At 40.2% G+C, this 12,157-nt stretch overlaps 1 protein-coding gene across 1 annotated transcript in view; it reads right to left on the bottom strand.

Annotated features, from left to right (window-relative positions):
- Positions 1-2,854: 2,854 nt before the first annotated feature.
- The window catches only part of Paip1 (poly(A) binding protein interacting protein 1), a 30,804-nt gene continuing 21,501 nt past the window's right edge, over positions 2,855-12,157 (bottom strand). Inside the window, exons 6-10 of the mRNA XM_004647299.3 lie at positions 11,818-11,924; positions 11,078-11,195; positions 10,118-10,172; positions 6,050-6,143; positions 2,855-3,225 (exon numbers count right to left, since the gene is read on the bottom strand). Of these exons, the coding sequence (XP_004647356.1) occupies positions 3,132-3,225; positions 6,050-6,143; positions 10,118-10,172; positions 11,078-11,195; positions 11,818-11,924 (468 nt within the window). The 3' untranslated portion in view covers positions 2,855-3,131. The remainder of the gene's footprint in view (positions 3,226-6,049; positions 6,144-10,117; positions 10,173-11,077; positions 11,196-11,817; positions 11,925-12,157) is intronic.

Genomic DNA, 12,157 nt, shown 5'->3' with positions numbered 1-12,157 from the left:
TAATGTGGGTCTTTTCCTTTCCCATGTTGGCTTCGATTTAGTGGTGGCCTTCACTACGCCTGTGCTCTCGCGGCAAACCCGTTGCGAAAAAGCACATGTTCCTTTTGAAAATACAGCATTTCTAAAAGGCCAACAATTGTGACACAAAGTCAACTGTAGTCAACATCCACAGGTTTGATGGCCTCCTGATATGGCTTTAGTGAATCAACTTAGAACCAAGGTAGTGTAGAAGTAATGCTCAGTAACTTCTAGAGATTCCCTTTTTTGGTACTGGGAACCAAACTCAGGACCTTGTGCTTACCAGGTGTGTACTGGGCTACCTCCCCAACTAAGTAACTCTTTTGGGGGGGGGGGCACAAAGAGAGCAAGTTTATTTGGTGAGTGCTGATGGCAAGCATCATCCAAGAGACCAGGTGGAAAAGGTGCTGTGGCAAGGGAACCTAGAAGCCCCCGGGGCCACATACAAATCTTGCACAGGGCAAGGCACAGGCTCTGGGGAGTCGGAATGTCCTCAGCTGTTCAGCACCATCTGGATGAGTTCTTCACAGTTGATACAACCATCGCTGTCCTCCTGCCACCAGCATCTCTTCTTCCTGTTATCTTCTCACCCAGCGTGACTAGGACATGATGGGTTTCACCACTCAAGACAGTACCTATCCCTTCTTTATCAGACACTCAAAGGCCTTCAATGTAGTCCTCATAGGTTCCCTGGTCCTTGTTCCTGGCCAGTCTGCCGTCTGGTCCTCAGGGAAGCTACGTATCTTGACTGCCAAGCTCTGCCCGACCTACAGTAATGGCTCTAAGTAACTTCTAAATGCAGGGGCTGGTGAGATGGCTCAGTGGTCTAAAGCACCTACTTAGAACAAGCTTGGCAAACCACAGGGACCGCGGTTCAATCCCCCAGCACCACATGCCAGCCAGCCCCGCCCCCTGGTGGGCTGAGCTGGCCACACACACACACACACACACACACACACATAAATAAAATTAAAAAAAAAATAAATAAATGCAGCTTCCTAGGTATTTCTTTGACATGGGCTCCCTATGCAATCCAGGCTGGTCAGCTGCCTGAGGCAAGGCCAGGTGAGCACGCTCTATCTGTTCATGATATCCCAGCCCTTCTTCGGTTCCCCCAGACAAGGCCTCAGACACCACCCAAGAATCCATCTCCATGGCACAGTATCTAGTGCCAAGGCTGAGCAGCAGCTCCCTCTGCTCTTCCCCAGGCAGGTGACTGCCTAGGGCCTGGTCCTTGCCTTGATGTACTGCAAGCACTGTCTTAAAGAATTGTTATTATACTGCTAGGTACCCTGTTACAGGAAACTGTACAACAATCCTCCTGTACATCCAGTGCACCCCATCCCTACCCCTTTCATGCAGGCTCACCTCAACTCAGCAAACCTGACTCAGGCATGGACCACCACCCTGGCCCTAATTCCCTTCGTGTGTGTGTGTGTGTGTGTATATTCCCTCTTCACAACAAGAATCTGACAATTTTAGAGACTGTAAGTCTGCTCATTTTTCTAGTTGGGCTTCTTGGTTATTGCACTGAGCTCTTTAACAGACATTGAATGAAATATCCTGTTGTATAGTTGCTCTGATTTTAAAGTACATTTATTATATAAATAAAACACCAAATTCTTTAAAATACCAGAATACTTCAAAAACTTGAGCAAACAAAACTATTCAAGTTTTATTTTCAAAGTCTAATTTTAATTCAGACTCAACAAACAAGCAGAAAGTAAGAAAGCTAGCTGTATTAGGAGACACAGATGTGCCCAATGTAAAACAGTGCGCTATTCACAGAACTATTTACATGCATATTTACAGGTCACTCTTGTATATGTTTTACTTTTTGTTAGTTGGAAAAACATTTGCCATTAAGTAAAAATATTACTTAGACTGGGCTGAGGTGGTACCAATTATATTAAAAGTATTAGAAAAGGGAACCTCAAAGCATGGCAATTAGAGGAAAACTTGAATGACAAATATCTAGTAAAATTCTCTAGTAAAAAATACAGCCCATGCTACAAAATAAAAATGAGAAAGCCATATAAATCAATCAGAATAATGTTCTAGGCCTTAGGGGATGAAGTTAGTGAAGTAAAAGAAAGCAAACAGTAATTCCTGAACAGGAATGAATCCTCAGCGAGGAGTCTTGTTTAGCTAGGAACTTGAAATTTCCTCCCCCATTAATGACCTGTTCACACATCCTTTGCATCAAACACCACCTGTATATGTAAATCAGTTGTTTATACATTCCAAGACTAATGCAAAGGATGTTCATGACTATTGTGTTTAGACGAGGTTTCAGGGCCGGGGAGATAGTTCGGCGGTCTAAGCACCCTCCTGGCAACGTGAGTACCCAGGTACCACATGCGTCGACATTGGCTACACCCTAGGCCCACTGTGCCAGCCACCAAAACTGGGCATGGTGCCGCCTGCCTGTAATCCCAACGCTGGGGAGGCTGAGACAAAAGGATCGCTATGAGTCTGAGTTGTGTAGAGATACCCTGTACCAAATTAATAAATACAAGATTGGAAAAAAAAAAAAAAAAAAAAAAGAGGGTTTCCCTGAACTCAGTTCAGGCTGGCCTAGAACTTAGAACGCAGCCCAGACGGGCCTCCACTTCACAGTGATCCTCCTGCCTCAGCCTCTCAAGTGTGTGCCATCACAACCAGCACTATCTGAAATTCAATTAAATGAGAAGTATCAAACTAAAGTAAAAGCAGTAGTATTCCTATCTAAAAAATGAATGCTACATTTTGCAACTATATGTATTTCTAGGCTGACTTTTTCCTTCATGAAAGAAAACTTAAAAGTATAAGCATCTAACCAGCTAGCAAAATTTACTTTCAACATTTCATTTATTTCAAAATGATTTTATTGCAGCCAAAACAGTAGAATTAACTGTACATAATAAACTATTTTATATATATACACATTTTAAGTTATAGGGAATAAAGTTTATTTTGGCAGATATTGTTAAACAAAATTGAAGTTGCATACATTAGTAACATAGCTCAACAGCCTTAATTTGGTATAAGTATGACACATGATCTCGCTTTCTCGGGTTTTGCTAAGTCATCATACCTAAACTTTTATAAAACTGATACGGCGAAATTTAACTTTACTGTTTTCGCTTATGCTCTGATTCCAAACAAAACTTTTCATAAGCTTCTTCAATCTCTGGGTCCATCTCATCATCAATATCATCCAAGTATCTGTAAAAGAACCCAAAGATAATTCATAAGTTTAATGCTTTTCAATGCAGAAAATGTCTTAAAATTACAAAGCCACAGAAAGAATGTGACCTTAGGCTGAATTATAACAAACACAAGATTAATTTTAGAATTATCTAAGTAGACCCTAAAGAAACGAGTGTTTATTTCAACAAGTGAACTTCACACCAATTTTGCATCTCTTTATCTGATATTAAGATTCTACTGTATTCTTGAATCTGTTTACCTAAAGGCTATTAATCAAAGCCTTGACATATAAACTTGGAGCTCAAGATATATGTTGTTAATAATTATACTACAGCTACATAATTTCATCTACACAGTTCACCTCTTGGTATTTTACTATTTCATTATATTTAACATCAGAAAATATTATTCCTGCTAGATAATTACAATGACAAGTTAGTTACATTCCCATCTATCTAGAATCAGACTTTTTTTTTTTTTTTTTTTTTTTTGGCAGAACCAGGGATTGAACTCAGGCCCTTAAGCGCTTATTCTACTGAGCCAGCTCCCTGGCCCCTAGAGAATCAGACTTTTTTTTTTTTTTTTTAATTGTATTTATTTATTTATTTATTTAGTGTGTGTGTGTGTGTGTGTGTGTGTGTGTGTGTGTGTGTGGCCAGCTCAGCACACCAGGGGGCGGGCTGGCTGGCATGTGGTGCTGGGGGATTGAACCATGGTCCCTGGGCTTCGGGCTTCACTAAGCTTGTTCTAAGTAGGTGCTTTAGACCACTGAGCCATCTCACCAGCCCAAGACTTTTTTTAAAAAGAAGCTAACTTACAAGTTACCCATTCTAGAATCTTCCCCCAACTATTAGAAGTTTAAAATGAGAGAAAGCAAGGTCTCCTTATTTATGAAGTATGGGAGGAAAATGTAAAGAGCCAATAAAGAATGTAATATATACACTGCTACTGAATTCCCATGGTTGTGTTAAAAAGGCCCTGTAGCATTTTTATTTTGGAAATTTGGAAATTTTAAAAAGTGACTGGTAACAACAGGTTAGTACATAACTTTTTTTGTGGGAGGAGGTAGTACTGGGGATTGAACTCAGGACCCTGCACTTAGAAGGCAGGCACTCATGCCACTAAGCTATTTCTCCAGCCCTAATAATGTAAAATTCTGACTAAGTGTGTGTTCACCTAATTGCACATGTTTTCCCACACAACATGGCACTCTCACCCCACCCTCAAAACCGTTTTCCACCTACATGTGCAAGAAAGGCGCCTGCCAAGCCCACGAGCTGCAGATGCTTCCACTTCTCCACTCCAAGTAATGAAGCCATCACATGCAGCTATATCCAGGAGCTCATAGGAGCACGAGTACGATGCTCACTGAGCACAACTTTAGAGAAAACCCATGTTCAATGCCAACAACAACTTGACGTTTATTTATTTATTTATTTGACACAGAGTCTCATTACATAGATCGGACTCACAGTGATCCTATCCCAGCCTCCCCAGCACTAAGATTACAAGTGTGCGCCACCAAGCTTGGTCTTGGTGGCCAGCTCAGTGTGCCTGGGGGGGCGGGGCTGGCACGGCATGTGGTACCAGGGATCAATCCAGGTCCTTGCACATTCTAGGCATGCACTTAGACCACTGAACTATCTCCCCAGCCCAAGAACAATTTTTTTTTTTTTTTTTTAATGAGCAGAATATATTTATTGAGAGAAAGCTCCTGTCTAAGAGAGGGACAGGAGGGGGGCCCGAGTGGATAGGTATGTCCCCCTGCCCCAGTTGTCTCTTGCAGGGACTTTTATCAGATTTTTTTTTTTTTTTTGCGGAATCAGGTATTGAACTCCCAAGAACAATTTTTAGTACCCAGCAGTATTAAAGCTTTCTAGTTTTCCCTGGGACCTTAAATCTTTGTATTTTCTATTAAACTATGTCAAAGTATGGCAACCTTGTATTTCTGGATCTTTAATAATCAGAAGATAAATAAAAATGGTTTGCTGCTTTAAAACTTAGAGTACACATGAAAGATACAAGAAAAAGTTAGACATAACTTGCTCTCCTACCACCATCAACATAGATTAAAAAAAACAACAACCACCTCAGTAGCTCATACAAATACACAAAATTGATAAAATACTGGGAGAGTAACAGGTAAAGAAACTGAGATAGGAGAACAAAATTACAATCTATCAGCCTGAAGACTGCCAGAGTAACCTGTCTTCTTCACTCTATCCTTTAAAAGCTAAGATTCGAATCTTTTACCATGTGCTCCTTTTAATGTATTCTCAATGAGTTCTCAAAAAAACTTGGAGGGATACTATTATTCCTGTCTCATGACAGAGAAGCAAGCACAGAGGTCACCCAAGATCTTAAGGTAATAACAGAGATTCTTAAACTCTAGGTATGATAAACTCTATTGTTTCAACAATTATGCTTATGGGGGCTTGCAGGTTAGCTCTGTTGTTTTAGCACCTGCTCTGGCAAACCCAGTCAGGCGCAGGGGACCGCGGTTCTATCCCCAGACCCGCCCTTAAGGCAGCCTGAGCCAGCCAAAAAAAAACAAAACAAAAAACAACACCAACCAAAAACAAAAACCTACTCAAAATTTATGCTTAAGAGTACTATGTTTCAAAAAAAAAAAAAGAATACTATGTTTCATTTTCTTTCCCTCAGCTATGTTTTTAGAATTAGAGCCTGAGTTTTCAGAACATTTTTAGTACACTTATCAGTTCCAAACAATGCACTAAAATATCATCCAAAGTGTCATTTTTCCATCATTTTTTTATATTCTACTCTCTACCTAAAAATTGATCTCACAGAAACAAAACACAAACTAGTAACAACTTACGGATCACCAGCCCCTGATAAATCTGTTCCGTTTTCTTCATAATCTGGAAAAAAGTCCTCTCTTTCAAGTAATTCTTGGTATTTCTCTTGGTAATCTTGAAGACAACAGAAACAAACTACATTAAAAAATTCTACAAAATGACCAAAGGTCTCTTCCGATAGCAGTAAACCCCAATTACATAACATGGCTCCCATATTAACACTTTGTCACACTCACCACCAGCTGCCCACTCCACTGCATGAACACACAGTTTGCACACATCTCTATGCTGCTTTTCATGAGACAAAATCCTGGTTTCGCTCGGGCAGAAAATACTCGCACACCTTTTCTCCCCCTTGCCCCACATGGCCCTCTAAGGGAGATATGTTCTTTGCTACCAGATAACAGCGTTCATTTAATCGGGAGCTTAGCTTGTCAGGGTTTCAGCAGAAAGGTTTCCTTTCTTCCCTTCCCTAAGCTACTGTGCTTACTTCAGTTCCAGCCTCTCTTGCGTGGGTCGAGACTGAGGAGACACAAGTAATGACAGTTGTTTACCTGCCTGCACTAGCAGGTAGGGTACCAGCACTTTTTCACCTTAGTATGTCTACACAGAATCCTTACCTCTGAACAATAAAGTTGATCAGTGTACATGTAGCGTAATGTTACTACCTAAAATCTAAGGAAAGCCACATAAAATCCTGGGAGAGTGGGTTTATGTGGGTTGTGAAAGGATATTATTATATCTTATGTATCTGGTACAAGGTCTCACTATGCAGCTCAGATTCATAGTGATCCTCCTGTTTTTAGCCTCCTGGGCGCTGGGATTATAGGCTTGTGCCACCACACCTGGTCTCGGTGGCTAGCTCTGAGCAACCAGGGATGAGGCCAGTGGCGTGTGGTGCTGGAGCGTGAACCCTGTCCCTGTGGTTGCCTAAGCAGGCACTTAAGTCTGCTGAGCTATCTCACCAACTCTTTATAATTGTTGGATAAAGACATCTGTTGAAAATTTATGAACCATTTTGACTATACAGGCTTCCTGGTACAAATGTTTGATTTTATGTTTGAGATAAAGACTCACTGTAATCTAAACAGCCCTCAAATTCACAGCAATATTCCTGTGTCATCCTCCCAACTGAGATTACAGATATGTACCACCACACCTAGCCTGATAAATGACTGAGACAGTAGATAAGACATTTTGTTACAAGAGTTCACCTTAAAAAATAATAATAATTAAGGCACTAAGTAAACGAAAAAAACCTAATGGTTTTATGAAATAAAATGAAATAAACCACTACAGCTGCTGTGGGATGGCTCTGGTCTCAGTTACTAGGGGCTTAGATCTGAAAATCCACAGAAAGCCTGGTGTGGCTGTCCACACACCTAAAATCCCACCACACAGTAGGCTGAGGCAGGTGATTGGCTATTAGTTTGAGGCCAGCTTGGGCTACAGAGTGCGTTCAAGCCTAAACTACATAGGGAAACCCTGTCTAAAAAACAAACCCCAAAACCAGTCATCTGCTTAAGTCTGGAGCAGGTTTCAGGTGCTCTGGAGACGCTGGTCTACAGGGCTCTGTAACAGGGGCCCCGCCCCTCACACTTCTACTACTCACCAGAACAATCCCTTAAAAACACACACACACACAACTATTCCTAGCTGCTATATAACCCTTCCACTCTCAGAGGAAGCATTTTTTGAAAAGATTTTTGACAGACTTAAAACCATTTTTTTTTGTGGAACCGGGGATTGAACTCAATCTCAGCCCTAAAACCATTTTTAATAGACTGCTGTAACTCAAACTATAGGGCTGGGGAGATAGCTCAGTAGAATAAGCACCTGCCTGACAAGCGTGAGGCCCTGACTTCAATCCCTGGTACTGTAAAGAAACAAAAAACAATACAAAACAATCTGTTTAGACAAGATATCATGTCTGCATCTTGTTCTCTGAATAACTACTATGAAGACAACAATATGCAATGTGTTATTGTAAATGTCCTACTAACCTGCTTTGAAACTGTTTCTTCTCTATTTTTTCATTAAAATGAATAAAAATTATAAAAAATAAGTCAAACTATAACATACTTTTAACAAAAGAAAACCAGGAAGTTAACATATTAAAGCATTCATACAGAGCCATAATAAATGTAACTTCAAATGGTTTGGGGGAAAAAATAAATCTAAGGACAGCACGAATTACTCAGTTTAACTGTCAAGAAAAAGTGTGTCTGCAAAGGGCATGGATACCCCTGTAATCCCAGCACACTGGGAAGCTGAGGCAGGAAGATCACAAAGTCAAGTTCAGCCTGGACAACTCAACAACTTAGGATGTCTCAAGATACACATATATCAAGGGATGTGAATCCAACTCAATGCAAAAATTCTGGGTTCAATCTCAGAACTGTACTGGGGGGAAAAGAACACCTAGATAAAAGGGCAGTGGCTATGTTTCACAGTTTTTACATTTGTTATTTCCCTAGAAGTTTGAAATCCCTTCAGAATGAAGCTTAAGGGCTTGCTATAGAAGTATCATGACAATTGTGAATAGCATCAGAATTAGAATTAAGAAAATAAAATAAAATATGAAAAAAAGCGAACATGTATGATCAGAAAAAAAGATAAACTGAATGAAATGCAAAACAAAATTCAGTGTGGATAAACCAAACTAAATTTCCATGAATGAAAATTAAATAATAAGACACTACACAAACTAGGCATAGGTAACAAATTAACTAAAGTGAAAAATCAATGTAACCGAGGAATAAGAGGAGAGATTTGCCTTACTACACACAGGAAGATTTACAGCAAGACAAGAATAATTACAAGTGTGGTACTAGTGGAGAAAGACTAACAGAAGAGCCAGGTGAACAAACGCAATGCACAACAGTGGGCATATCCGCTAGGGGAAGAAGCAGGACACAGCACTTACTCCGAGACAAGCCAATGGGAACAATACTGAACTCCTACACCTGCCACATACAAAGATTAGCCAGGCGCATTCAAGATCTAAATATTGAAAGCAGCAAAGTAAATACTTTTTAGAAGAAAATAAAATTTTAGTGATTAGGTAAAATCAGAGAAAGCACAAATAAGAATGATAAATTTCATATTAAAACTCAAAGCTCTGATGAGACATTTAAACAAAATGAGAAGAGGCATACTGAGAAGTGAGGTCCTCAGATGACTAAGGATCCCCTTCTAGAATACAGTCACACATCAGTAATACAAACAACCCAACAAAAATAAGGGCAAACAGACAGTTTTCACAGGAAGAAATCAAAAGGTCAACAGAAAAAGGAAAGGAACCTCTATCTCACCAGGCAGAGAAATAAAATTCACACAACTGGACTGAAAACCCTAAGTTTGATAACAAGTACTGCCAAGGATACGCAGCAGGACGCTCATAAGCTGCTGGTGCAAGTATTAAGTGGCACAAATGCAGTGGTTGGCACATTAGTGACACTGAGTGAGGCTGAGGATGCCGGCAAATGTGACCTAACTACTTCCTCAACTTGACTTGTGCTGGGGCACACACCTGGCAATGCCTGCTCCTCAAAGAAACAAAAGGAACAATCCTCAAAAGGAACAAACTACAAGTTGACTGTGGTTTGTACTAAGTGAGAAAGTTATTTTGCTCACCCCGTAGTCCCCTCCATCATAACTAAAGCAATCTGTCCATAAATGACCCTTCTCTGGGACATACGCAGATATTTAATTTTAATTAACTCCAAATCACGAATTAATGAAGACTGTATTAAGTTGTGCTAATCTAAATCGTCTCTGACTATGTAGTGACCTAGAATCATCTTTCAGCTTTATCCTAACCACCTAAAATCTTAAGAGTATAACAAGGAAATATACAAGTGGCTGCAGGTAATTCAGGGATTTTCCGATCCTAAGGCACAGTAACAAAACACTATATGCACCATCAGACGTCAATCTGAAGTGACTCAAGTTAGAAAAACCTTTATCCTAGTGATTTAGAATGTACCCAGCAGATTACGTTACACTTGTACTGGTAAAGAGTGGGTGTCTAGAATTTACTACCTTATCAGAAGCGTGGGGGTGAAGGTGACTATGAGACAATGTACCTGGGTCAGCTGCAGTGAAGGGAACGCCATCGGGTGTATAAAATGTTGGCTCATTCTAGAATAAATCAAAGTGAAAACATTTTTCATTTAGAATATTTTGTATGTAAAATTTAGTACAGAATGGCTGATGTTCTTCTTCTGTACTAGATACTGAAAGCATAAGCAAAACAAAACCACCCTGAATTCCCAGCACCCATTGCACTTCACTCAGTACAAGCCTAGGCTTCCGTTCTTTTAATTTCATGTTCCTAAAGTTCTAATGCCTGGCACTGCTGACCGATTTTTCTGTACGTGATGATTTAATGTCAGCTTTTAGGCTGCACTCTCCCCTTTCTTTACGAGCTGCCGAGACCAGTGCTGTGGGAGCACTTCTCATAGCTGCTCTCTATGTGGCCATGTCAGCAGCTCAGGTTACCACGGGCCTATAGCCATGTTTTACTACTTCTTCTTCTTTTATTTTTTTATTTTAAGGAATGGTCTACAGGGTGTTCAGGGTCTCACTACTAGATCAGACTTGTAGTGATCCACCTGTTTACAGCCTCCCAGGAGCTGGGATCACAGGTACGCACCACCATGCCCCGTCTCAATCACATCTCAGCGGGCCCCTGGGGGCAGGGCCAACATGGCAGGCCCGGGGATTGAACCTCCAGCCCCTGCTTGCAGGCACTTTAATCCACTGAGCTATTTGGCAGGTCCTTTTTATTTATTTATTTTTTTGTCTATAACACATGAAGTAAAATCTGAGATGCTGAACTTTGATTATTAATTTTCTAGAAAATCTACTTCCTGGCATCTCTACACTGACTCAAGACCATCCTCATCAATGTCCTTTGTCAGGGGACAGCTCTGTCTCTAGATGATCCTTTGTCTTTATTTACTAGGTCAATGCCTCCTATGGAATCCTGTGTCAATGAAAAGTTCAAGCAATAAGCAAAATTTCAAACATAAACCCTAACTTACCATAAAGTAGTTAGGATCATTTTCAGGTGTTGCTTCTCTGTATGTTGAAGTCGCATGTACTCTACCCCAGTTACTTGACCGGAGTTCTACAAGTTTCAAGAGCATCTGTTTTACATCTCTGCAGACAAAAGTCCAAAACGAGTTAATAGGTATTCACCATATGTGTAATAAGGTTCCAAAATAACTCATGGATTCCTAAAACTTTGTTTTCTAATTTAATGTGTACACCCAATATTTAATTTTTTAGGTGTTTCCTATCATGTTATAACTTCATCTTATTTTTATTTTTTAAAAACATCAAGACAGCCGGGTGAGGTGGCACATGCCTGTGACCCCAACTCTCAGGAGGCTGAGGCGGCCTGGACTATACAACAAAACACGGCCTCATAACAGCCCTAAAATGGGGCCCACATAACTGTGACTAGGTAGTTCCTTAACTGACAGCTCTTCAACATTCTGATTTCTTACCAGACACAGCAGTTCTTCACACAGTATTTGTTTGCATTAAATCATTTGGTTCTTCATCAGACTCATCTTTTAACAGGAAAACCTTACTACTTCAATTTTAAAATGTAACTGAACAAAAGTGCCTGAGAAACCAAAGGTAAAACTGCAATCTTTACATACCCTGTCAACCAGTCTGCAAGACTTCAATTACTCTGAACAAGTATAGTAGATTAATGTCCCACACACACATGCAAAACAGCAACAAACTAACATGTTTTAGCTTCTTTTCCTACCTGCTACAGTTTGCATCTAAGACAACATTTTCAATTCTCTGAATAATTTCTTCCATGTCAGTCTTTAATTTTTCTTTCCAAGCATCTTCCAAAACTGACCCTGTCAACTAAAGCCGGTATCAATAAAAAAGTTCAGTACACAAATTCTGAAAAGAACTGCAGTTCAAGTATATAGCAGGTTAATATAAATACTTTCTGCCTACCCAGCAACATTTACAAACCTCTACATGTTCTACTATTTTCTTTTTAATGGTTTTTATGCATTTGGTACAGGTTCTCGCTACGTATCTCAGACTTGTAGTGAGTCTCCTGTTTTCAGCCTCCCCCAGTCCTGGGATTA

The sequence above is a fragment of the Octodon degus genome, unplaced genomic scaffold, assembly GCF_000260255.1.
Source record: "Octodon degus isolate 3935 unplaced genomic scaffold, OctDeg1.0 scaffold00299, whole genome shotgun sequence".
Classification (NCBI taxonomy): Eukaryota; Metazoa; Chordata; class Mammalia; order Rodentia; family Octodontidae; genus Octodon; species Octodon degus.
This window is presented reverse-complemented; position numbering and strand designations above follow the sequence as displayed.